This window comes from Balaenoptera physalus (genome assembly GCF_965194825.1).
Source record: "Balaenoptera physalus genome assembly, chromosome: 7".
Classification (NCBI taxonomy): Eukaryota; Metazoa; Chordata; class Mammalia; order Artiodactyla; family Balaenopteridae; genus Balaenoptera; species Balaenoptera physalus.
The window spans coordinates 23,477,293-23,503,484 of record NC_138886.1 but is presented as its reverse complement, the minus strand read 5'-3'; the positions used below and the strand labels follow the sequence as shown (position 1 = coordinate 23,503,484).

Sequence of the window (26,192 nt, the reverse complement as noted above, 5' to 3'; positions counted from 1 at the left end):
GTAATTGCTGCAAAGTCTTATCCATCCAGAGGTCATTTTTCTGATGCCTAGTAAGGAAACAGAAAAGGCCTCTGAGGGATACAGTGCAAAAATTCCATGCCTATATCTTGGTGTTCCTTACCCCTCAGAAGATCTCACTAGCCAGTTCCCAACAGCAGATTAGAAGGTGGAAGAGGAGGAGGGGGAGGCAGGCATAGACTCTGCAGAAAAGCTTCCAGCCCGACAGAGGGAAGGAGACCAAAAGCAGAACTGAATGAATGAACGAATAAATTCAGACCCAACGATTTGGAAGCATAACAATCTGGAGTCCTGTAGGCAGGGGACCATCCGTCCCTTCATAACCCCCAAAGGCACTGGTGCATTCCAGCACCACCCCAGTATACCAGCACACTCAGTGTGTAACAAGGCAGGGCATATGTGAAGTACTGTAGAGCCCATGTGGCTAGAGTTTAGCACAACGGTTAGGAGCAGGGTCTAGAGTTACACTTCCTGGCTTGAACCCTAGCCTCAAGGCTGTGCACCAGCAAACTAGTTCCTTAACCAGGCCAAGCCTTCATGATCTCATCTGTAAAATGAGAATTCCCGACTCATAGGGTCATAGGGTCATTGGGAAGGTTAAATACAATAATCTACATGAATTCTTAGCTCAGCTCTTGGCACAGGTTTAGTGTTCAAGAAAAGTTAAATGGTTATTACTATCATTTCATTGAAAGAATAGAGCTGCCAAGATTTCCCCCAAATCATCACTGTAGCTGCTGTTCTGGAATATTCCCAGAGTCTCCTGGCTGTGCTGAAATTTCCTTTCCAGGAAATAGATAAGTGGGTTGTAAAAACTGAGGAAGGTTTCAGAAGAGTGGGGGCAGTTGTATCAGTCCCTTCCATCTCCTGTCTTCTTGGTAGTAGAGGTTAGGCCACTGAGGAAGGTGACAGCAGGTTCCCAAGCGTACTGGCCATCAGCCATTTCTCGGCAACATATTCCCTTTGAGCAAGACTGGCTCTTCACCCTTGGCCAAGCTGACAGAAGAGCAGTTATTCTGAGATAGGAGAATATGAAGCTGCTCTCCGGCAGAGAGTGTGTCCTATGCTGTGTAAAACCATCTACCTCCGAGTTAAGAATGTACACGTGAAGAGAAGGGGAGGCCCCAAAGCAAACTGCAAAGTGGCGGCAGTGACCTGGTGGCAGCACCTCTGGGTTGGTTTCCTTTGATCACTGTCTGCTCAGTGGCAAAGCTGGAAACACAGGATGCTCTGTGAGGTAAAGCCTTGGCCGGGTACCACAGCATCATGTAAAATGCAGACCGCCAGGAAGTCACCCAGCAGGAAGAAGCTGCTCTCTGGTCCAGGGGTGGCAGGAAAGTAGAGTAACCTGTCCTCTGTTTGTGTGTTTTCCAGGCTGGAACAGGAAATACAAGCACTGGAAAGTGAAGAGTCCCAGATATCTGCCAAAGAGCAAATCATCCTAGAGAAACTAAAGGAGACAGAAAAATCCTTCAAGGACTTTCAGAAGGTGAAAGAAACAAATGTGATTTCTCTCAGTTATATCCCTGAGGAAGTAAGCACTAGCAGAATGGTGCCAATTGGAGAAAAGGCCAGTTGGCACTGATGAGAAGACTAAGCCACACACTCTGAGGGGCAGATGCTTGAGGACCAGTGCCATCTCTGAAGCTGAGGGGGGCCTGTCTTCAGGGGTGGGTCCACCTGGCCCACCAGAAGCACAGACAAGAGTCATGAAATTAACCCCATCTCCCTACGGTCCAAACCCTTTCTATGCCTCATGCCTGAAAAGTCATCTCCCATTAGACTCTAGAATTCTAAAACCAATTCTTATGAAGCAGATTAAACAGACTCCCTGTGGCTTTAAGTCTTTCCTTTATAAAAAGGCCAAAGACAAAACCATATCAAATGGGCATGAACTCCAAAAACAAAGCGTCAGTGAAACATGAAATTTTACTGTACAGGCATGCCTTGGAGGTACTGCAGGTTTCGTTCCAGACCAGTGAAATTAATCAAATATTGCAATAAAGTGAGTGTCATGAATTTTTTGGTTTCCCAGTGCATATAAAAATTATGTTTATACTATACTATAGTCTATTAAGTATGCAATAGCATTATGTGTAAAAAAAATGTGCATGCCTTAATTAAAAATAATGCTGTTGGAACAATGGTGCTGACAGATCTGCTTAACTGGGGGTTGTCAAAAACCTTCAATTTGTAAAAAAATGCAATATTGAGGCCCAATAAAATGAGGTATGCCTGTCTGTGAAAACAGATGGTGCTGTGTAGCAAAGGGAGAATCCATAAAGCCAGCAGGCTCTGAATAACTCAGGACCCTCCCTGCATTTTATAACACGTGTTTCCTCAGGTACCCAACAGTTGATAGGAAAGCAGGCTAATCACATTCATTTTAAGATAGGATTTTCTGATATCACTTCTCCAACACAACCAAGGGTGTTTGCTGAATAATTGAAATATATCTCTTGTAGGAGAAATTCGGTATAAGGTGGGAAGGGTAAACCTTTCCCTTAAATTTCAGGATCCCAAACAAATTTCCCAGAAGGAAAGAAAGCATGGGGTTTGCCCACCACAGTCAAGTTCTGGGGGAGAAAGATGGGTTAAATGAGTGAGGGGTCATCTCCCCACGTGTGTAGTGACGCTCTGCCCTGCTTTTGTTTCCACAGAGCTTCTCCAGTACGGATGGAGGTAAGTGTAAGCGCTCTCTCCCCATCTGCACCTGAATATTTTCATGCATCAGCTTAGTGGGTTTCATTAGCACAGGCTCACCAGGAGACGCGGTGTGTTGGTTTGTAAGGGCATCAGAAAGAAGGGGGGTGCTGTTCGCAGGTGCTCAGGAGGGCCACGCCCGCAGTCTCCTCTGCCTCTCCTCTTCAAGGACTGCTTCTTGACCAACTCTTTCTAGGCTTATACAATTGGCCTGGCTCTTCTCCTTCCCATTTGGTCCCCAAGGTTCACTGCTTTGATCTCTCTTGAAATATGCTCAGCCAAGAGTGCCAGCCTCAGGACCAGTTCCCTGGTAGGATGGGGCCACTGGTGCTGGTGGTTAGGTCTCCAGGTTACAGTATACGGCAGGAGCCCATCATCTGATGTTTAGGAAACCTTCCTAAGGCCTCTGGTTTTACTTTGAATCAGAAAACTGCAGTTTCTCCAGCCTTCCAGGGAAACAGGGCTGGGCAGAACCTCCCTCCCTGTGGGGCATGGTTGGCCAGGAGCACCTGAAGGGTGGGAGCAGGGCCCCGGCTTCCTGACCCCCATCCTGGCAGGAGTGGGCCTTCCTCTGCTCTCCCCTCCCCTCTCCTCCGCTCTCCTTCACTGGGGCCATGTGATGAACTTGGGATTGTGTGCTTCTCAGCCTTCACCTTGCTCCTCTGACGTCAGCTACAAACTCCTGAAAACCACTTGATTCCCTCTTTCACTCTGGCCCTCAGCTAGACCTGTCTTAAAATGCCGGGACTTGTCGGAAGATCAGCTTACCATCTGCTCACCTGATTCTTATGAGGTCAACCTCTAAACTAGGAAGATGACCAGGAGCCAGAATAAGTGTTGGCATCAGTGTTTTCCCAGTGTCTTTTGGAAATATATGGTTAAAGATTTTAAAATGCAGAGATGGATAATGCATTTTTCTGGATTAGCAAAGATCCTTGCAATAACGATAATTCTAACTTCAGCAAAAAAGAAAACAAACAAAAGAACTGGTTTGTCTGGGTTCTCCCCGCCCCCCTCCAGCAAGTAAAAGGCAGAGGATCTGGATTTTGGCTCCTTGGGTGATCTTTGGGAAGGTATTAAATTAAATTTATGTGTCCAGCACATATGCTCAGAGGCAAGTCAGGGTTGAGCAAGCAGGGACTCCAGGAGGAGGACTTTCGATCGTTCTAGAACCTTTTCTAGGGTGTGGCCAAATCAGGACATTTGTTCTGTGCTTTGGGGGTGGAGCATGGACTGAAGAGGTGGCCTTGCCTATTTTGGGGGAGTTGAGGGTGGCAGCATGGGAAGGATAGCGGGCTTCCCTCGTGCTAGGGCTGCCCAGAGGCCGTGTACATGATCATCAGTAACACAGTGTCAGACACTGACCCACAGATACCCACATATCGGAAGCGTGCACACCAACTTTTTATGCTTTCACTTCTTTTTCTCTCAAACCAGGGCCTTTCCTAGACTTCTCTCTCTAATTAGGGAAAGGATGGAGCCTGCATGTCATGTGCCAGGGAAAGCTGTGCGGGCCATGGAGACCCATGTAGTCTATGACTTGTTAACAAGCATCCATGAAGCCATGTTATAAACTCTCACTGCTCTCTTTTTTGTTTTCACCCTGAACTTCTCTCATTTCCTCCTGTGCTATGTACTTCCCACTATTTTCGTCTGTTTACCTAAGTAGTTCATAAAGATGGTAAGAAACACGATTGTGACTGAGAAGGGAACCTACAGAGAAAAATCACCCTCATGATTCCATCCTTCATCACTTTTTGACACGATGGGTGAGCTCAGGCTTTTAAAAGGATGCAAAATTCTCAGGGATCCCAAGAAGTGGCCAGGGAAAAGTTTCCATGGCCTTGTCACCCTGGATGATGATTCCTACCATGTCTGGTTATAACTAAGTCTGGGGAGACCTTTCCATTACACCACATCTACTGGCAAAGAAAAGTTTGAAGGAGGGAGCACGTCCTTCCAAGAATGCAGTCATTGTTTATAGGCCAGTCTGTGGTCTGAGGGTAAAAACTCATCATGAAGCACATCCAGTTCAGGGACTTTGGGATGTCTGATTCTTTTCTCTTTCTTTGATTTCCAAGTGCCAAGACCCTCTTAGAATCAACCAATTGTTGTTACTAAGACCTAACAAAAAAAAATGATTGTAGAATAATGATGCTTAGGACAAATACCCAACTTCTGAAACACGATGATTACAGAATCCAGGCCCAACTGAAATTATGTAACTGTACAAGATACTGCAGATAATCAGCAGAAGCGTCTCCAGTTTAATGAGTTGCCAAGGAGTCGGCTGCTAGCGTGTGCATGTGTAACGACCGCTCTTCGGGTACCCTGTGCATGTCTCCCTGTGCTTTTCAGAGAAAACAAAGGTACTGGACTGCTGGATCACTAATGGTTTTTGACTACATGGTAGCCTTGGCAATCAAGAGCAATGTATTCCAGTCTGGAGTCGAATTTCTTGGCAACATACATTCTGATCCCCCCTCACTTCCTCCCCACCCCACATACACACTTGTTATATGGCAGAGTCCTCATCGATTGGGTGGGTTGTTTTTACTGCCCTAAATAGGCACAGTGTTTCGTGTAAGTATAAATTGCATGTGGTATGTACCTAGAGCTACCTCTGTTCTTTACCCACCGAGGAGCTGGTGTGAAACCCTTGGCCAGAACTGGCAAAGGAAAATGTCTGTCCTGGGCCCATCTCATTCTTGCTGTTTTGAGACTGACCTTTGTAGATTTCCATCCCATCCCAGTCGGGGGTGGCCTGGGACCTTTCTCACATCAAAACCCTCATACCAGGGACTTCCCTGGCAGTCCAGTGATTAAGACTCTGCAATTCCTTTGCAGGGGGCATGGATTCGGTCCCTGGTTGGGGAACTAAGATCCCGCATGCCACAGGGTGTGGTAAAAAAAACCCCAGAAAACAAAAAAACACCTTCATACCAATTGTTGGGACAGCTCAGTGTGTCTTCAGTTGCCCGGAAATCACGATTTCAGGAGGGTTTTCATCAATTTTGTTTCTCTAGCTTTGGCTATTTATGTTCTTCATAAAGATTTTAGCAGTGCCAGAACTGATGAGAAGCACTCATGTTACATCTCTGCTCTGTAAGTGACTGTTCTCTGCCTTCTCAGCTGGTGGGAAGAAGCATGATAGACCACCCTGACTTTGGCAGGAAGAGGGCAGTTTACTGACTGAGGCCACATGGAGAAATCTCCCTGTGGAAGCTTTGGAGGCCCTGTTTCTTATTCCTTGTGTTGGTCTATCAGACACCCTCCGCGCTGCAGAACCTTAGGGTTTACTACTTAATGATATATTGAGGGGCTGCCCTGTCCTTTTCCTCGTGCCCCACTCCTCGCCACCCCCTTATCTCTTAGCAGAAGCCATGGCTCCCCAGCCCCACAAGAGCTGCTGTCCTCAAGCCTGTAGCCAGTGACCACTGGGCAAAGGTAACTCCATCACCCACTCACATCTGGCAGGGAGCAGCCTCTGGGGGAGCCTGAAACGTAAGCAATAGGAATCACATGCGGAATTCCCCACCTGTGAGTGGCTTTTATTTCTAGCTGCTAAAACTTTCAGTATGCAGAGATGTCCTGGAAATTCTATATGTAGCATAGAATGTACCAGACACGTGTGACCAGTCCACAGAGTCTTATCTGGTCTTAATGGCTTGAGTCTCCATCTCATTTGAATGCAGGAAGTCAGATTTACTGTGGTTGCCATTCCACGGATTTCTGGAAATCCTCAGGGAAGCTCAGAAGTTCTGCACATCTGCTCTGGTCATCTCTTGTCCCCTAAACTGTCTCTCTAACCCCACATTGCTGCTCCCTCCTTCCCATGGGCCACTGTTAGCAATCTCCCTCTACCCCCTCAAGCCCCACTTACCCCCAGCTGCTGCTCTCTCTGGTCCTGCCTTGTGCTACCTTGGGGCCCAGACCCTTCCCACAGCTCCCCAGAGTGAGAGCTGAGGCTGCAACCTAACTTGAGGAATACTGGCAGGGCAGCTTAACATGGAGAATAATGGGCAACTTTGGACATGTGGCCACACTCAGAGGCTCTGGCTCCAATCCAGGCCCCTTTCAGAGGGTCCCTACAGGCTGCTTCATGGCCATCTCCCAGCCCACCATCATCTCAAAGGCCCATCTTCCTTCCTTGCAGTGAAGGACCTTCAACCATGTCTGCCCGACCCAGGGCCCAACTCCAGCACACATGAGGCCCCAGGGAGAGACAGTAACCAGAGCCTCACTCCAACCCAGGGCCTGCCTGCCTGCTGACTCCTGACTTCCTGTTCCGTCTCCCCAAAGGGTTGATATAGACAAACCCATTCTCTTAGAGAAACTCCACCCCATCCACTCCCACAGAGTGTGTTCTTTACCCTAAGAACATGATGGTCCAATGTCAGTATATTCTGGGTTATTCAGACACACGTGAGTCAGCAGTGGTCTAGTCGGCATATAACTGAACTAATCCTAATCTGGTGTCTGTTCGCGGTCCTCTCCTGCATGAAATTTAAGAGAGAAAAACCTGCCAGAACTAAGGCGGTATCGATGGGGATACACAGGACAGGACGGATGTGGGAAGTGGGTAGAGGCTAGGGACTAACTGGCCACTGGGAGGGGGAGTTAAGGACACCACCCAGGATCCTGGGTGAATTATGGTGCCAATGAGCTGAGGTACATTGTACAGGAGAAGCAGCAGATGAGCAAAGATGAGAGTTCCATTTTGGACATGTTGAGCGTGAGGTGACTATGGGCCATTCAGTGGAGGTATGTGGTAAGCAGGTAAATGTGATCATTGACGAGTGATTGACATTCCAGGATTTTGGGATGTGGCCGTGACACAATGAAGGAATCACATCACCTAGAGCCCAGCTTTCTAGAATGTTCCTTCACTTTCCCACTTCTCTCTGGGGGATATACAGATTCTTCTCCTTGTTTCACATCAGTGGTTTCTGCCTCTCCCCTAATACTTCGGCATGCCTGTTGACTTCTGTGCCCTCCATCTCCCTAAATGGGCTTTCAAGGTATTTTCCCAAGCAGAGCTGGTCTTCCTCTGTTGCACGGCCTCATTTCTTGCAGCTGAGCTCATGGTGAGTTCACTGGGTGCTGTTATTTGGAATCTCAGGATTTTCTAGCTGAAACACCAGTCAGAAGTACTGAAATTGTGGGATAAATTCTGGAATTTTTTTTTAAATGCCTACAAAATTAGTCTTCTGCATGAATCAGGCACATAAAGCTATATTTCCAGTTTAAGGAAAGAGCCCCAAATCTATTTTCCAGTTCTGCTTAAAGCACGTTTCTAGTTTGAGGTCCCACATTTGGCCAGTTCCACCAAATTTATAATGACTCTCACTAGTCCATCTCTCTTTTTTTTTTTTTTTTGCCCCCTGAACTCATTGTACTCTTAGAATCTAGAGCTTTCTGGTGAAATCTTTTAATACATAGAGCTGTCCTGGGGCTTGAGCTCTCTGGCCAGGATCTCTCCTACCTCAGCTACTCTACTGAATACCAGTCACTGGGCAAATGCTGGTCTTTGTTTACCCTGATCCTCTGTTGCAGTGGCCGCCTCTGTGGTCCATTATGTAGGGCAGACAAGCTGCTGTCTCGGCAGTGAACCCATTGGGCCTCCCAACACTGTGCCTAATTGTATTCCCTGTTCTCTGCTACCAGATGCAGTAAATCACATTTCCTCCCAGCTCCCCGACCTGCCAATCCCCTGTTCACGAACAGCACAACCGTCACCTGGGCAGGACGGAACCAGCAGAGCAGCTGGTAAGTCCTGGGGAGCTATTTGGTTTTGATGCCAGGACTGACCATGGGGCTTGCGTTTCTCTGAGCTTTAGTAATGAGTGATGCCCAGATATCCTTACATAAGGGGGACCCTGTCCTCAGCACAGCTTCAGATGTAGAATTTACAGTGGCCGCGCCGGGCAGGCACTGGGCCCTGCTGGGTGTCTGAGGACCAAAGGGGAGGGAGTGTTGAGAAAATCAGAAACCCTTTTCTTCCACTTCAGAAGAGTCTGTCTTGTGTTTGTGGACCTTATAGCTGTCCTCATCCTTAAAGTTCATTTGCGCTCTGCCTCCCGGGATTTTTATTTTCCATATTGGAATAGTGCAAGATCAAATGAGCTCTGCCGGGAAGCTGGAGGGAAAGTATTTTCAAAGTGTATGAGTATGTTGCTGGAATCCTTTGGGAATCGAGCTGTTTGTATGCTGTGAACATATATATTCTCAAGTCTTCCCGTTTCTGCAGTTATTTCTCAACTACTGTGGTATATTTGGGAAATAAAAGGAGCAACTTAAAGAGTATATGTTTCTTGCTAATGTTTCTCACAGTTGTGGATTTTAGAAAATAATACACTTGTGAGTGTAAAGCCTATAGAGAGCTCTGCTTTCCTCTGTTCAATGCGAGCGTGCCTCAGAAATCAGAACTGGATGGCCGTGAACAATAAATCTCTATACCGATCTTTTTGCTCTTCACAGAATTGCACTGAGGGCCGGGGTGGAATGGAAAAATGAACTGCCAGGGTTGTACAGTTCGTGACGATGTAGGTGAACTTGAATCTGAACATCAGATTATGCTTTACATAATCTAGGTAAATTTATGTTTAAAATAAGTCACCTAAGGACACCTTTTATAAGACAGAATAATCATGGACCGTTAAGTCAGAGGAAATCCTTTATACAGGCCAACCTGAATATTTTATGAAGCAAATAGTCCCTCCTTATTTTAACATAAAAGTAAAATAAGAGGGCAAGTAAGTATTGACATAGTCAGGCGCACTGGCTAAATTTCAGTATCTACCGAGTGTCTCTGTAAACATCTTAGCATCATGTTACTTTTACATACAGACTCACAGGGTTCAAGAGTTGGGGTTGGGGGTGTTGGGGAGGACTGTAAATTGTGTCTGGTCAAACCCAGGCCAGGTCAGCGGATCCCCGTATAGTTAAAGGATAAGCCAGAACTTGCAGCCTACAGTCATGCTACAAAGGAACCATTGGCAGTGATTAAGCTGTGGATTCTTTTAAATGCTCCAAAATGCACGTCTGAGATCAACTGGGGATAATAACTCTTCAAAAGTCACATACCTCCCTGCTTGTTATTAGAGTGTTGGTAGTTCCCAATAGCTGTGCGTAAACAGCTTTGCAGCCCCTTTCCACATGTTTCTGCACCTCACGGGACATGCAATATGACCCAAGTAATGGATCGGCTCATGGAGGGGGGGTAGGGGCAGCGTGTGGGGACTAATTTTTAAGAGATATGGAAAGGATTCGTAGACAAGCAATGTAAAGTTCGAGAGTGTTCTGTTGCTGGGATTGTAGTGCCGTGTGCATAAGAATACACATACTATTACAAGCTAGTATCCTTCATCTTCAAAGATACTGTAAAAACATAAAGATCCAAATAGCAAAGGCATTTTTAAAGAAGTCTTATGTGCTCAAAATCTTCTAAAACATAAGCTTACATGTACTTTTGTTTATTAGGTAAGAACTAATTTGCATAAATGTATCTATTGTGGAAATACACAGACGCAGAGTCTTGAAAGGAATTGCCTTTGATGTGGTTAACTGCTTTGTCCAGGCTGTTTTTGAAGTAGAGCATCCAGATTAATTGTCACTTATGGCTAACAGTGACTACTCAGAGCATGAATGGCATGCAAATTAATGGCACTCACCATTAATGGAATTCTTTCTCCTAGATATAATCCATCTTGCTTTAGGAACGTCCTTTTGGAAATTTGCGCAATCTTAGGGCCATTTTAATAAATGTCACCGGTCATTACTCAGTATTATGACAAATATCTGATTGTTTGGAGTTTGGGAGGTTTTAGATTCTGTATAAATGGGAATTTATTTAGAATCATTGCTTTGCAGATTCAGGAAGCATCTATTCCAATCCCTCATTCAAGCATGGAATCCGGGGGATAGAAACCCTGCAAAGAGGCCCTCGAAACCCACAGTCACCCACCATGAGACTGGGTCTCCCTCCAGGTGGCCCATTCTGTCTATAATTGGTTCTGACAATTGGGAAGTTCTTCCTCTGATGGAACTGTCATTAGTCTGCTGCTTTCATCTTCTACCCATTGGTCCTTATCCTGCCCTCTGGAGCCCCTCAGAACAAACCTAAGTTCTGATTTCCCTGTAAGTAGTTGAAAATGGCGGTCACGTCCTGTCTTTCCCAGGTCCTCACTTTCCATCCCCTTAATACCCACAGCCCCGGTCTCTTCAGCTGGTCCTGAGGTGATGAGGTTGCTTTGACACCCTCTTCCATGCCTGTCCCTCCTCTCTGAACGCTCCCCGCTTTGTCTCTGAAGTACCAGGCTCAGAGCTGCCGAGCGCGTGCACTCTGGGCTGAGCCGGTCAGCCCACAGAGCAGGGCTTGATGCCACAGACCATGTGACTCACTTGGTTGCCATCACAGCCTTCCAGCTTCAGGCTCTAAGGTAAAGCCTCAGAGGTACGTGACATGTGCCACTACTGGGCCTCCTTTCCTTTGTCCAGTGGACTCATCACTCCAGAGTCATTTCAGTGGCAACGAGCGGTCTGTTCCCCACAGCTGCACACATACCGCTTCGCCTTATCACGTGCAGAAGAACACACAAAATCCTTTATTTCTAATCTCGAGAGGCAAAAGTAAGGAGGAGCTATGCACCTGTCAGCGCTTGGTAGATTTCATATGACTATTAAATTTCTTCTTGTTAAAGTGTCCCTCGGGAGTGTCGGGGGGCCTGGGGTCACTGAGGAGCCTCCAGAAGGTGGGGAGGGGTTGAGATGAGGGGACTTGGCAGTCAGGTCCCTTGTGTTCTCTCCCATTTCAAGCACAGCAGCTCCCCGGCGCCTGTGTTTCCATATTGTATTTCTGCATCAGATTTCATTTGAATAAAGGGTTTAACCGTTTTGAAAGGAGAAAACTGTCTTCTCTGTTGTCTGGATTTTTACGGCTTGCGATTGTGGCTCCGAAGACACTAACTTTTCCTCTCAGTTTATTATCATCTCAGATCTGAAAAGCACACTTGCATTATTTATCATCATTTCCCTGATAAAGACATTGAACAGTTGGAACCAAAGTCAGAGGCCTGCAGCTCACCGTTAGGGATCTCCTGGCCCTTGGGAATCCTCACTCGGCACCTATGGGGCATGGCCCTTCAACCAGTGACAGGTTCTGGCAATTGTCCTGATATTCAAGGCACGTGTTTCTGTCTTGACAACTTAAGGACATAGGGACTTTCTGATGATCCAGATATGCTGTATCTCTGGCATTTGCCTAATCTGCCTAGAGACCTTGAAGAAAAAAGAAAATGAGATGAATGTGCCTAGCTTCTGCTCTTTGAAAATTAACTCTAGAATTCAGCCAGCCATGATGTCAAGCTGTTTCTATGTAGTTTATGGAATTCCTTTCTTCTCATTTTTGAAAATGAGAACTTTGAGTCACTGCCTCCAGCGCCTTTCCTGGTATGTAAAATCCTTGAGACAAATTCATTGGTACGGGAACTGGAGCCCAGGGCCGAAAGCACTGACAGCATTTGTATCCCTGGGTGCTTTATCATTTTCCAATCTTCTCTACTCATCTGGGTTTCAACGACCTCTTAGCAATTTCTTTCTGGCACTTTTCAGGCTGAAAACTGCTCTTCTTGACCAAAAAGACTGAAGCAAAGTCGATATGAGAATTGGCTTTGGCCTTTTTTGTCCTTCAGCGCCATGCCCTTGCTGACTTATTTTTGTTGAGACCACAGTGTCTTGGGAAAACAGTTGATTCGAAGAAATGTTTGATTACTGGTTTTTGAAGTTAGAGATTGCCCTCTGGGATGAGAGGGAGGATCCACTCTGAATGAATGTCCTCATTTTCGTTGTTATTGACATCACAATGCCAATTTTATATCTCCAACCTCAAGAGAAGGAGTGAACGTAAATGTATATGTACAATCATATACTCAGAGGGGTAAGACTGTACATATGTATGTTCATTCAGTAAGCCAAGCATGTGCATTGTTTCTCTTCCACATTCCATGTATAAAGCCAGCTACTTGATGATCATTATATTGGGGTGATCTCACTGCTGGGTGGTGGTCCTGGTCGGGCTGTCTATCACCCTCGTCTAGTACTTGACACATCACTGACTCACAAGCCACACAGGCTCTTAATGGCACCATGGAATATCAAAGCTGGATACCATATATATATATATATATATATACACACACACATATATATATACACACACACATATATATGTGTATATATGTATATATATGTATTTGTATAACTGAATGACTTTGCTGTTCACCCGAAACTAACACAACATTGTAAATCAACTATACTTCAATTAAAAAAAAAAAAGCTGGATACTCTTCATTGTACAAATGGGAAAAATGAGGCCCCAAATTAGGATGTGACTTGAATAGGAATTCAGACTTACTATCTTTCTCCCTTCCCCGACACCTCCCATCTTACGGACTGATGACAGCGGGGCGTGACTTTTTATACTTTACACGTGGACCCTCAGCCTTATTCTTCTGCCCACTGGTCACAGTGAGTCAAAGGAAGTGAGCTGGGAGCAGCCTGGGTTGACAAATTTAACAGTGATTGAATGGTTCTGTCCTTACGGAGCGCAGAGTCCTGTCTTTTGTGCTCTTGTCTCGATCCTGAAATGGAATCATGCCAGTTGGTGCCCCCCTCTCCTTACTTGTGTCAGGTGCTGTTGTTTCTTCTTCCCTGGGCTCCTTAGAGCCCTTACAGCTGCTCTCTGTTTGCCCAGGCTGAAGGTGACAGGGAACAAGAGAGTGTGAAGAGCTAGGGCGGTAGGTTTGACCCGGAATCAACCATTCTCTGCTCCTCAGACCCTCTCTCTGAGCCCTGCGGTGAACAGGTATCTTCCCTGGGGGCCTCCCACTCTTGCCGGTACCTGGGTCTTTTCAGAACCTAGAAACTGGGATTATCGATCCCTGTTAGTGTGTCTCTGCTTCTTCAAGGTGGCCCTTCTATTGGTGAGAGAGCTGTGGGGGAGAAGAACCAAGAAAACCAAACAGAGCTCAGAGTCACAGCACCAATGCAGTCATCCATTTGTATCCCTTTGCAGAAACTGGTCACTTTGGTTCTTATTCTTCATTAACAAAATGGAGATACTACTCTGCTCTCTCACCCGATTATTGGAAGGAAGAGCAAACATGTTGTGTGTCCTCCAACCTCATGGTCATCAGTGTATAGTATTTGGAAATCAATAATTAAATATATCATTTTATAAAGACGTACTTCCAGATTTCAGTCATCCCATCATTGCAATGTCCATTGGACTTTCTTCTTTCTTTTTTCTCTATCTCCTGGTCCTTCCTCTAATACTTTTCTTTTTGTTCATGGGGCTTTTTCAAAATCTCTTTCAAGGGCTCCCCAGAAAGTTTCCTCCCCTGAGCAGTACCACCCTCCTCATTTTTTTTCAATAAGATGAGCTTAGATAACAAGCCCTTACAATCCTCATCACTGTGTACCTGTGGCATGGGGAGCCTTGAGGAAAGAAAAGGGCAGATTCGAGAAGTGTTCTTTGTGGTTAGAGACGAGGGCATGATATAAGGGAGAGGAGAGGTCTTTGGTATACGCTACTTGGCAGGAGTAAAAAGCAGAAGAGTTTTAAAAATTGTGTGCATGCCTCGTAAACAAAATGTTGACTTTAAAATGTAAGTCTTATTTTCCTAAGAAAATAAGTGGTTCATATCCACCCTCGTTCACATTTGGGATATTATTGGCTGAGAACTGAAGCAAAATAGAAATACTTATTCATAAACAACACATTTAAGATAAATGTTCACACTTCCTGTGTGGTTTCGGGAATGTCTAATAACATTCTCATATATGTATCCATAAAGTCTAAGTATTGTCTTAAGAGAGTAGAACTTTAAAGTTATCAGCCCTAAAAATGGCAATTATGTGAGGGGGTGAAGGGGTTAACTAACCTTATTTTGGTAATCATTTTGCAGTATATATGTATATTGAATCATTACATTGTACATCTTAAACTTACATATGTTATATGTCAACAATATCTCAATAAATCTGGAAACAAACAAAAATATTGCCTTTGTGTAAACCAGAGCTTCTCGAAGTGTTTGCCTGACTCCCCCTTACTAGAGAAGAGAGTGAAGGCAGACGAGGTATGTGAGACCAAACCTGAGGAAACCTGCTAAAAATCTGTGGTTCCTTTGAAGCCCAACATCTTATCTGGGGGAAAAAAATAAATAACGAATGTTGTCTTTTATGGCATAACATATCTAGGTTTCTTTTATTATAAAAATGTCTTAAAGTGTTCTCTCATATTCTAGAAATATTGAAAGAACAGTATATAACATATAAATATAAATATTAATCTGTAACCCTAACGAATCCATGTCACTTGTGGTTCAGTTCCAGAGCCATGTCACACTTAAAAAAATACAGCTTAAAATCACAGACAAAAAAAAGAAAACCCACTAAAAAGAAACTCTGTTCTTTACCTATTTTTCCTGAAGGATATTAAAAGGGATCCAATTCATATCTCCACCCAGAAGCACTTATGTTCCCTTTACTTCCCTCCACATATAATTCTGCAAAGTATCATCCACGGCCACAGAATGTTCCTTCCCTATCCTCCTCCCGCACAGCTTTCACTGTCTCTTCCATTCAGCTCCTTCTTTCTCAACTCTTTATAGTATGGATCTACTTAACCGTTCTAGCAAAGACTTTCTCCTCGTCATCCCTCCTTTCAGTCCAGTCTCTGATTCTAGGAACAGGCAAGGACTAGATGAGGTTGGGGATTAGGATGGCAGAAAAGGGAAAATTGGACCAAAAATGACAGCATTCTCATTGGTGGGCAGAGAGAGAGAGGGACATCCCTAAAGATTCCTATGTTCATAATTTGTATCCTATCAGATATGGATATAAAAACAGAAATATTTTCTTCCATACTCTGTATTGATTGCAGCTCATTGTATCATTTAGTTCATATATTACTGGATGTTTGCGGTGTTGTATCTATAACTGACAGTCATTATTACCTTTCTTATTTATAAATATGTCCCATGAGTGTGTTAATAGTGATAGGACATAAGATTTTAACCCAAAATTGTGCTTTTTAATATAAATGTAATATTTAAAGAACAGGCTTTTGGAGCCCATGCAAAATTTTAAATACCTATTCTATTTCTTTGATAACACATTTTGTGGAAAATCAGGAAATAACAGAAACAGATATCTCTCTTGATATCACCGTCATTGTGTGATCTCATGTACCTCTATGACAAATATTGGTTGGCCTCCCATTGTGTCACTTAAGGAAACTCAAGATCTTTGTGCTGAGCAAGTGAAACTTTCAAAACAGACACAATGAAAAATCGAGCATTAGATTTTGCTTCAAAATCTTTTTAGTTAAGTGTTAACCGTGATCAGATTGTACCTTATTACACAAGCAGATGGAATAATACCGTTGCTATTTTTTTTAACCAGTACAAACATTAATCACTGTGTGTACCTTTTCATTGGTGTCATATGAAGTATTTGTGACTAGATTAAAACAACAAATTAGACTTTTCAGTTAGTAGCAACTGTTTCACAAGTATGTATAGCAGGTACCTTTTCTGCAAAAGGTTCTAAGGTAGGTGTTGGGAGGGAGGGGGAATCATAGAAAGATGTCAGGCAAAAAACTAGCCTTCAAGGATCCTAAGAATCTATGGAGCTAATAAAACATTCCCACAGATAATTATATTACTGCGTGGAAAGTGTTAAGTGCCTTCAGAGAGGTTTAGAAGAAGTGTTCAGAGAATCTTGAGAAGAGAGGGATGACTTAGAGATGGGACAATCAAAGAAAGCTCATGGAAGAGGGCGCTGTTGACCTGGGCATCGATGGATGAGTCATATTTGGATATAAAGAAACTCAAAAGAAGGACTTTTCAAGAGAAGGGAATCTTAAAAGCAGGAAATGTTAGGTGTGAGATGGTGTTTTTTGGTTGCTCTAGAGGGAAAGGAAGCAATGAAATGTGTGATTGGAAAGATAGTTTGGATCTTTTTAACACAGTTGGGGCACTTGTAGTTCTTCAGAAAGAGGTAGGGACTCAACGGCCATGATGAGCAGAGGTATGACATAGGACTCTAGGGTCTGCCAGTGGAGGAGGGACAAAAGGCAGTCTAGGCAGAGGGACAGCAGGCGACAGGGATGAGGAGTCATGGGGGGATGTCCTGGGAATAGTGAGGACTTTGTTATGGCCTGAGTGGATGTGGGATGAGAGGGGCCACAAGACAAGACAAGAAAGGAAGATTGCAGATAAATGCCAAAGGTAATCACATGCCAAGCTAAGGAGTTTGGTGTTTACCCTCTACAGACACAGGAGCCAACAGAGGGTTTGTAAGTAAAGTAGCTCTGTGGGCAGGGTGGAGCCTAGGCTAGCAGGGGTCGGCTGACTTTTTCTGTAAAGGGCCAGATCATAAATATTTTAGACTTTGTGGACCACGTATGGTCTCTGTTGCATATCTTTTTATTTCCTTTTCTCTTTCTTAAATTCTTTCTTTCCTTTTCTCTTTCTTAAGTTCTTTCCTTCCTTCCTTTTTTTTTTTAACTTTTTTTTTTTTTTTTGATGTAAAGACCATTCTTTGCTCCTCTGGCCATGCAAAACAGGGCCTCAGCTGCCTTTGGCCCACTGGCGATGAAAAGACAGAAGTAGCAGTTAAAAATCAGACACAGGTAATTGTGCCGAAGAGGGCCTGGTCTAAGGCAGTAGTGATAGAGGTAGTGGTGAGGAGATGCATGGGGATGGATCTGAAATAGAATTAGTCTCAGCAGTTGTTTGACTCTGGGTAATTAGGAAGAAAAGGAAAAATCAGGTATGATTCTGAGGCTTCTCGCTTGAAAGACTAGGTAGCGGAGCTGGTGTTACTTCACACCAAGACTACGGGGGAGTTTTTTGAGAGAAGATGGATTCAGTTTCGCAGCTGCAGAGTTTGATGTATCTGTGGGTCGTTCAGGGCAAGGGTGTCTGGGGACAGTTGGCTCAGTGGGTCTGAGGCCCAGTTTCCTCCCATCCAGGCCGTGTGCCTCACAGGGAGTCTCTGAGGTAATAGATTTGAAAGTATGGAGTGTCAACGTAAGTCTACAGGACAGGAAAGAGCTGGTTCTTAGGAAGCTCAGACCAGCAGCAGGATTTGAGATGAGTTGGAGAGGCCAAGATTGGACCTGGGAAGACCAGGTAAGAAGCTCTTGTGATATCTAGGGAAGAGGAAGTAGTGTCTCAGATTGAGTGGTGGCAGTAGCACAGAAAGAAGGCGGCAGATGGGAGGGAAGTATGGGGCAGAATCTCGAGGACTTGGCGGTGCGTGCATGGGGGAAGAAAGAGGCTTTCTGTGAGGATAGTCCTCAAATTCCAGTGTCGTGGGTTGACGCCACCTCTGGTCTGTTCTTTTTCTAGTTCTTATCTTAGAAACCTAACAAAGTGACTGACGCTTACAGAGCATATAATCTGACTCCCTTCATAGCTTTCAATTTTTATAAATATCCTCTTTTAGAGTACAGTAGACGATGGCCATGTGCGACCTGCAAAACCCTTTGTGTAATCTTCATTACAGAAAAGGGAAATGTCTAAAAAACAGTAGAATACTCTGTAAAAGAATTTTTAAAAGAGATTTAAGATTTTGGAACTAGGTTACATCTTAACCAAGGGCTTTAAAATTGTCTATAAGCCTAAGGTATGCTCACGATCAAGGTAAACTTGCATGTCGTCAGCCTCCCTGTAATGTGTCACGCTGGATCTCAACAGTCGCTCGTGGCCTTATTTTAGCTCATCTTCCTGGGAAGTGTGGGTGCCATTGAGATATGGTAACTCTGTACATGTGTCTTCCCAGTGCATTTAGCTGCTGTGTTAAAACACATATATAACCACCTCTGTCCACATTGCACTCACTCTAACACTCAAGATGCTTGGCAGTTAGACTAGAAAGGGCACAGCACCTTTTTTTTTTGTCTGTTTGGCAATTAACCATTCACTGGCTTTTTTTGTTGTAACATGCACTTCCTTTCTCTTGTTTTCATTCAAGCTGTGTACGCCATGGAAATTAATGTGGAGAAAGACAAACAAACAGGAGAGACCAAGATTCTCTCTACATCCACCATTGGCCCAGAGGGTGTCCATCAGAGAGGAGTCAAAGTCTTTGATGATGGTACCAAAGTAGTGTATGAGGTGCACTCAGGAGGCACCATAGTAGAAAACGGAGTGCACAAATTAAGCTCAAAGGATGTAGAAGAGCTTATTCAGAAGGCTGGACAATCAAGCTTAAGAGGAGGGCACGTGTCAGAAAGGACTGTGGTTGCAGATGGGAACCTCAGCCACCCTAAGGAACATACGCTCTGCAAAGAAGCCAAGTTAGAAATGGTCCATAAGTCTAGGAAAGATCATACTTCCGGGAACCCAGGGCAGCAGGCTCCAGCCCCCAGCACTGAAGGGCCGGAGGCAAACTTGGATCAGCCAGTCACCATGATTTTCATGGGCTACCAAAATATCGAGGATGAAGAAGAGACGAAGAAGGTGCTAGGCTATGATGAAACCATCAAGGCTGAGTTGGTCCTCATTGATGAAGACGATGAGAAGTCACTGAGGGAGAAGACGGTGACAGATGTGTCCACTATTGATGGGAACGCAGCTGAGCTGGTGTCCGGGAGACCCGTCTCAGATACCACAGAGCCCTCATCCCCCGAAGGGAAGGAAGAGAGCCTGGCCACGGAGCCAGCCCCAGGTACCCAAAAGAAAAAGCGCTGTCAATGCTGTGTTGTCATGTGACCACTTCTTTCTTCCCTTTTCTTCTGGGCAGCCTTTGTGCTCTCCACCACTTACGTAGACCTCCCTGTACCACTAACTGCGATACTGTGAACTGGAAGCAAACACCTGCCTTGCCTTGCAGTTGGATTGCTTTGATCCCTCTTATTTTTTTCCCTTTCGTTTTTTTTTTCTCCAGTTTCCTCAGCTCAGAGACAACATGCATGTGTGTGCTTCACTCTTTCCAAGAACTTGCTTTTCCTCTAAACCTTTCCTTGTGTCTTCAAGAGGGAATCGGTTCCTTACTGCTCGATCGGAATGGACTCTTCCTAGCCGCCAGTGATCTAGTAGCCTTAATTCACTTGACTGGAATTGAATCCATGGGCATCGGGGGTTTCATTTTGTCGTGTGTCCCTATCACGTAGTCGCACATCGCCACGTCATTGATTTGTCACTTGCCTCCCTCGCTGTGGATCTTTGCTTTTATATCTCATGTGGCAAAATGCTATGGGCTCTAGCCAGTTGCTAGCGTAGCCAAAAGTAGACCTTACTTAGTCTGTCCAATCTAGGGTGATGCTTTTTGCTGCCTTATATAAGCTTCCAGGTTACGGTATTGTATATCTCTGGCTTTCTGTTAAAACAAATGAAATTGATGTAAAAGAAAAGAACCCAGTGCTTGTCATAACTGAATTGTAGGGACTGATTCCATAACCTGCCCATCAGCAGCTGTCTCTCTTTCTATGACTTAACTGATGGACCCTTTATATAAGAAGCACCATTTTTAACTTTCTAAGGACATGAAACAAGCATTGTTTTGAGCATCAGCAGTGATCTCCAAAGTTAGGCGAACCCATGAGCCTTGCTTCTATTCTCTAAAAAAAAAAAGAGTGTAAATTTTTATATTGTTTTCTTTTTCACGGATATTTTCTGATCATGTTCATCTGTTTTCAACGAAGGGGTCATTTTGAGGAGTTTCTCTGTAGTGACCATATTTCTAAAACAGTCCTTCTGACCTACAGTGGTTGCTCTGATGCTTCCGCTCCATTGTGGACGGTGCTGTTCCTGAATTAACTCTTCATCTCACCCGCCCCATTGATTCCAGAGCCTTCCATCTGGACTCCTTTCTTTGTGTCCCCATGAGAAAGAGAATGTTTCGCGTACCATCACCACGTAGGTTTACCCACCCCACAGAATTAAACTCTAAAATGTAAAAAATGTTTAAAAGATGAAGAAGGACCTATCTTCTCACCTTAAGTATTTTAATTCGTTCCACAAATACTGATTGAGTGAGTGGCACATAGCTGGGCTTCTTCAAGCATTGTTTCTTCAACTTCTGAAGATTCCAGAACATCAAAGGATGGTTTTTAATCTAGAACACAATGAACAATTCTTTAAATTCTTAGCATTCCCCCAAAGCAAAGAGCCACAGGTATAATAAAACCAAAGGGAAGCAATATAGTAAAATAATAATAGAGTAATGAAATAAAGCTGTAACATTTGAATTGATTTTAAAACAGAGATATCTTTTTAGTTTTTTGCCCGAATGTTCATAGCATTGTTGCAGATAATTCACAAAATTATCTACGTTCCATAGAACCTACTTTCAAAAAACATATGATAAGATGTACTACATCAAGTTTAACTTCTGTGGAAAGTAGATGAGGGAAAAGTAAGGTGACCTTGAGAGAATTTTATTACAGAACCAACTCAATTTGTCCTAAATAGCTATCTTAGTGCTAAATCTATTATTATTTTTAATTTTTTAGCTTGAAATTATATTTATTCCAATTAAAAGGGGGAAAACCAATATTTTTTAATTTTCAAAGTTAATCTTTCCCAAATAATTACATTTTTAACGAGCACAAAGTAAGTCGTTTTATCACCAGTATATAAACCAAAAAAAGTTAAAGAAGGAAAAAAGTAACGAGCTAAGTTCTACTTTCTAAGATGATTCCATCCATGGCTTGGTTTTGAACAGCTGAGGGAATTATCTCTAAATCTCAGGTTCAGCAAAGAAGCTTTTTTTGAATAAAACTGTTCTATTATCTAGAAATAATATCTGGTTTTGCTGCCTATAAACTTTCAGCTTCGTGCTCCTCAGCAAATGGTCATTTTAGCATCATTTAAAGGTTAAAAAAAAAAGAAGAAGAAGACATGCCAGAGAAGCCTATTTACAGAGAAAAAGAAAGCAGCTTCAATGTTTTGGACAATCTCTGATTTTAATAATTTATTTAGAAAGAAACAATCTAAAAGTTTCCCATAGCTTATCTTTTTTTACTCATTTGGGGATGAAGACTATTCAGTTTGAGTTTTTAAAAGCACAGTTAGTGAGTGGAATGATAGAATTTAGCCTTGGGCGTACTTTTGATAAACGGAACCAGAGTCTTTCAGGACAGATCATTCCCTGACCTACGCTTCCATCAGTGAGTTAGTTTCTCATGAAGAAAATGGTCTTTACCTCTCACTACAAAACCACACGTGAGATTTAAAAGACCAATGATAATATGCGCTCTCATTTACCAATAATTAGTATAGGGATTAGCAAATTATATGAATTAGAGTTCTCTGTCTACTTTTACTGGTAAAGCTTATCATTTAAATGGTTTTTCAAGTAAGATGTGTTACGTTTATTAAAATGATGTGTGACCACAGTAAACGAAGGTGTGTTTGAATATGGCGTATGTATTTGTATAGCTTGCCTCATTTTCCTATTGCAGTGGGAGGTTCAGCTTCAGCCAGTACTTTTACGGGATGAGACCTATAATCCCATCTACAGAGAAAAGGAACTACCCTTCATAGTGAAAATATAAACAGAGTTGTGATTGTGAAGATTCTGCCTTTGCTGCTGGTACTGGCATTGTCTCTGTAAACACTTTATTATGTATGGTATCACGCCCTTCAGAAATACAGGGTATTGACTTACATCACCAGGCTAATTAGAGAATCAGTAATAAAGCTGCAAAACCATGATCACTTTTGAGCTCATGGTTAGTTGGACTTTCTTTTCAAATCATATACTCAGAACTCTTTAAATGGAAAGAGGAGAAAGAGGGAAAAGAGGGTCACTGCATTTGCTTAAAACAGATTCTCAATGGCATGGAGTTAAAGATCCTTAAAGAGTTAAAAGGATAATAAACCTTATATATCCTGAAAAATCTTGATGACTTGTATACCCTTGACTTTTTTTTTCTCTTTGATGTGCAGTAGGACAATATTAAGGAGTTTTCTTTTTTTACCTTGTGCCTCGTTTACCCACAATTATATTATTTTCCTTATATAAGCAAAATTATTTGCCTCTAAAAGTGATTTGACAATGTCCAGCGACATCACTCAATATTGGCAGTAGAGAGGACGAGGGGCTAGGGAATTCTTTTCTGGGTAAACCCCAAACATGGTTTCCTAAAATTATTCAAAGGCTTTCAGAAAACTCAAATTCTAGAGTTCATTTGATTTGACTCTCTGAAATGTTAATGACGTGTTATCTGCTTCAGATTCCCACCTAGTCCATTTTACTTTCTGGTGATAAATGTTTTTCCTACATGCAAGGAGGCTTTTTATTTTGGTTAGGGGCAAGTTTTTATAAAAGGGGGAAATCATCTCTATATAATTTCCTAGAGTTACGATATCATCTCTGGAGCAAAATGTTGAGGCCAAGTCTGAAAACAGCTGATTTCTTTCCACTTCCTGCAGAACATCATTTCAAGGGACCACAGAACATCCTTGACAAACACCATTTATTTAATGCCAATAAACCAGTGGGTAGCAAAAGAGGTGGCGGGAATATGGCGATAGAGGCAAAAACTGAACCACTAAACCAGTTCTTCCTTTTTAAGAAACTAACTCTGTCAATGTAAAACACAGACGAACATAGACAAAATATGCACGGAGGATTTCTTTTGTTCTTACTTAAAATCTAGAAGCTCAGCCATCTCTGTTTGTCACCAGACCCACTTGTGGAGTTTAACCCACCAAAGGGCCCATTCCTTGTGGGAATATTCTCATCTCCTGCAATGTTATTTTGTTTACAACAAAAACCATTCCAAGGCGAGAGCAGTTTTATGTTGTACTTTCACAACATGTACATTCATTATTGAAACCATGAATTCTCAGCATAGTTAAGATAAGTTTCAGAAACTGTGTAAATATGCAGTCTTTTAGAAGCTCCTCAGTTTATTAATCAAGGTATATGTAGCTCCACTGATTAGGATAGAACCAGAAGGTATCTTTTGTCCTATTGGATAGTACAACCCAGCAGGTACACGGAGTGATGGTATATATCGCAAAACATCTCCAAGTAATGCGCAAGATGGCATCTGGGATTCCTGTTGCCAGTTCGCCTTCATTGTGTAGACCTCTTCTGGTCTAATCAGGAAAACTTCCCTGCGTTTTCTAGGGAAAAAGAAAAATCCATCTCTTATGAGGAGCGCAGTGCTGTTATGTGTTTCTATTTTCATAGCTTCAGCAAACCACATGATAAAATCTCCATTTTAAAACCAAAATACTTATTATTTGAATGTAGAAAAGGCTAGAATAAAGATTACATCCTGAAAGTTTCAAAGGGCAGTTTCCCTGGGGATCCTTAGACCAACCTCATCCCCTACCCCTTAATTTTTATATGACTTAAATAGGCCTCTGCGTCCCCTCTCCACTCCAGTCTAAAATAAAAAGGTCTGAACTGTAGCACAAAAAATCTTGCTTTCAATGTGAAAATATAATATATATCTTTGGGGAACCACAAACTTTCTGCATCAAAGATCTGGACAGCCTTAACTTTTGTAAAAATTTTTCAGTGCTCTCTTTTACTAAGCAGGGAAACAAAATGTTTCCTGAAATTAATGACTTTTTAATATTTTGTGACTATTTTCTAAGTTTCTACAGGTTCATCTTCTCCCCATATTGCCTCTTACTAGTCACCTGGGGCTATTTTTTTGCAAGTCATTGCATTTTTATTAAAAGAAAAGTACATCTTATGAACCACAAAATTTCCTCTAGACTTCAGGCAGTCCTTCTGGAGTAAAAGAAGAGAAATACAGAAAGAAAAGAATGACAGGGTGGCTTTTTCTTTCCCCCCCTATGGTTAACGTACTGTATGGTATATATGTTTACAGAATGTATCTGCCTTGTGATGTTAACAAAACGAATGACAAAAGAAAAAAGAGTTCTGATGTGCCATTTGAAAGTTTGCCTTAGCATCACTGTTTATGTTCTTTTCTATCCTTTCAAAATCACAGGTTGTATTCCAAAGCTGTATGAACACAACATTCTCTTCCCCACCCCTACCCAGCCCTCTTCAGAGCTGTGAATTTCATCCCAGGAGCCTGAGGCAGAACCTTGCAGGTCTGGCCCAGGTGGAATAAAGTAGGCAGAGCTTGGGCATTGCCTCTGCATGTTTACCAACCAAATACTTCCTTGTGTTCCCTTCTGAGCCTGCACTATCCCACTCTGACATTCCTGGGGTGGGCTTCATGCAATGTGTGACCTCCTGCAGTCCTTCCCACTGTAAGGGAGGTGAACTTGTGGACCCCCCTACCTGGGTCTGGGAGCATATTTTTAAGCACAATTGGCATAGCTTGAAAAAGCGAGAGAGATGGACTCAAATGGTGTGATGGAGCCTTACCTGAGGGGTGTGCCCATTCATTCTAGTGTAAGACGAGTGGCGTGATATAGATGGGAGTAGGGAGTGATTATAGAAATGGAATAGTTTACATTTATGTATTTTTTTAAGGAAAAATATTTTTGTAATGAAATTTAGATGCATTATGAAGCTTGAGTTTGAAAGCACCCTTGATTGATTATTTCTCCATTCCATTAAGGTAACTTTCTGGTGAGTTCTGTAGCACTAGCCCAGACCTTGGGGGGCATGAACAGAGGTCCCGTGACCTGCCCTGGCACCAGCACTGCATGAAATCCAGTGTTTCCCAATCAATAGTCCTAGGTTGTACGATCCAGCTATCTATACCTGTCATTAGACAACCTGTTATACGGCTTGATAGCTCTCTGAGCCACACCTTTAATAATATAGAACGATCTTTTGGAAGGAGATACCTGTTTTAAACGAAAGCTAAGCCCAGCAATTATCTAAGTTCAACTCTTTCACATATTCAAGGAGTAATTGCTACATTTGAAGTTAAGGGACCACTCACTATGGTACATTTGAGTAACACATGCGAAACGGTGAGTCAGAATCATCTGGCCATCTACATAATGTACACAATATACATAAATGTATAAACCAACAGTATAAAACTTACCAGGAGTTCTTGACCTTGTAAATATCAATGAGGCTGCATCCTATTTTCAGAGTTAAGTAGAGACTGGAAAGAATTATCCTTATCCATCCATAAAGGAGATAACTGAATTTTTAGAGTTCTTGGATTTTTTTCCTCAATTTTCTGCCACATTATTGAGTTCCCATCACAGTCACACTCGAGTTCGTGAAGATCTTCACCGGCACCTGTTCATCTGTCTGGCTGAGACCAGAGGTCAGAGGTCACACCTAAGAATCTGCTCCCTATTCCTGTTAGACTGTCCTCCCAAGCAGCACCCTTTCCTAGGATGGGGTCTTCTTCTACTACCCTAAAAGACCAAGAGCCTTCTTCCAACAAGGCAAGGTCTTCCACACACTCTCCATTTCAAGAAAAATAACCTCTCTGGTTCCCAGGCACATCATTTTAGTTTTTTCATCATCAGAGTCCCTCCAGCAGGCCCAAT

The 26,192-nt window shown here is 43.0% G+C and overlaps 1 protein-coding gene across 6 annotated transcripts in view; it reads left to right on the top strand.

Annotated features, from left to right (window-relative positions):
- The window catches only part of PALM2AKAP2 (PALM2 and AKAP2 fusion), a 503,536-nt gene that overhangs the window by 285,651 nt on the left and 191,693 nt on the right, over window positions 1–26,192 (top strand). For 3 of the 6 annotated variants that reach the window (XM_082469108.1, XM_082469107.1, XM_082469110.1), the window contains 4 exons: window positions 1,393–1,507; window positions 2,679–2,700; window positions 8,389–8,490; window positions 18,766–19,461. In XM_082469108.1, coding sequence (XP_082325234.1) covers window positions 1,393–1,507; window positions 2,679–2,700; window positions 8,389–8,490; window positions 18,766–19,461 — 935 coding nt within the window. The remainder of the gene's footprint in view (window positions 1–1,392; window positions 1,508–2,678; window positions 2,701–8,388; window positions 8,491–18,765; window positions 19,462–26,192) is intronic. The other 3 variants (XM_082469109.1, XM_082469111.1, XM_082469112.1) reach the window with 3 other exon arrangements.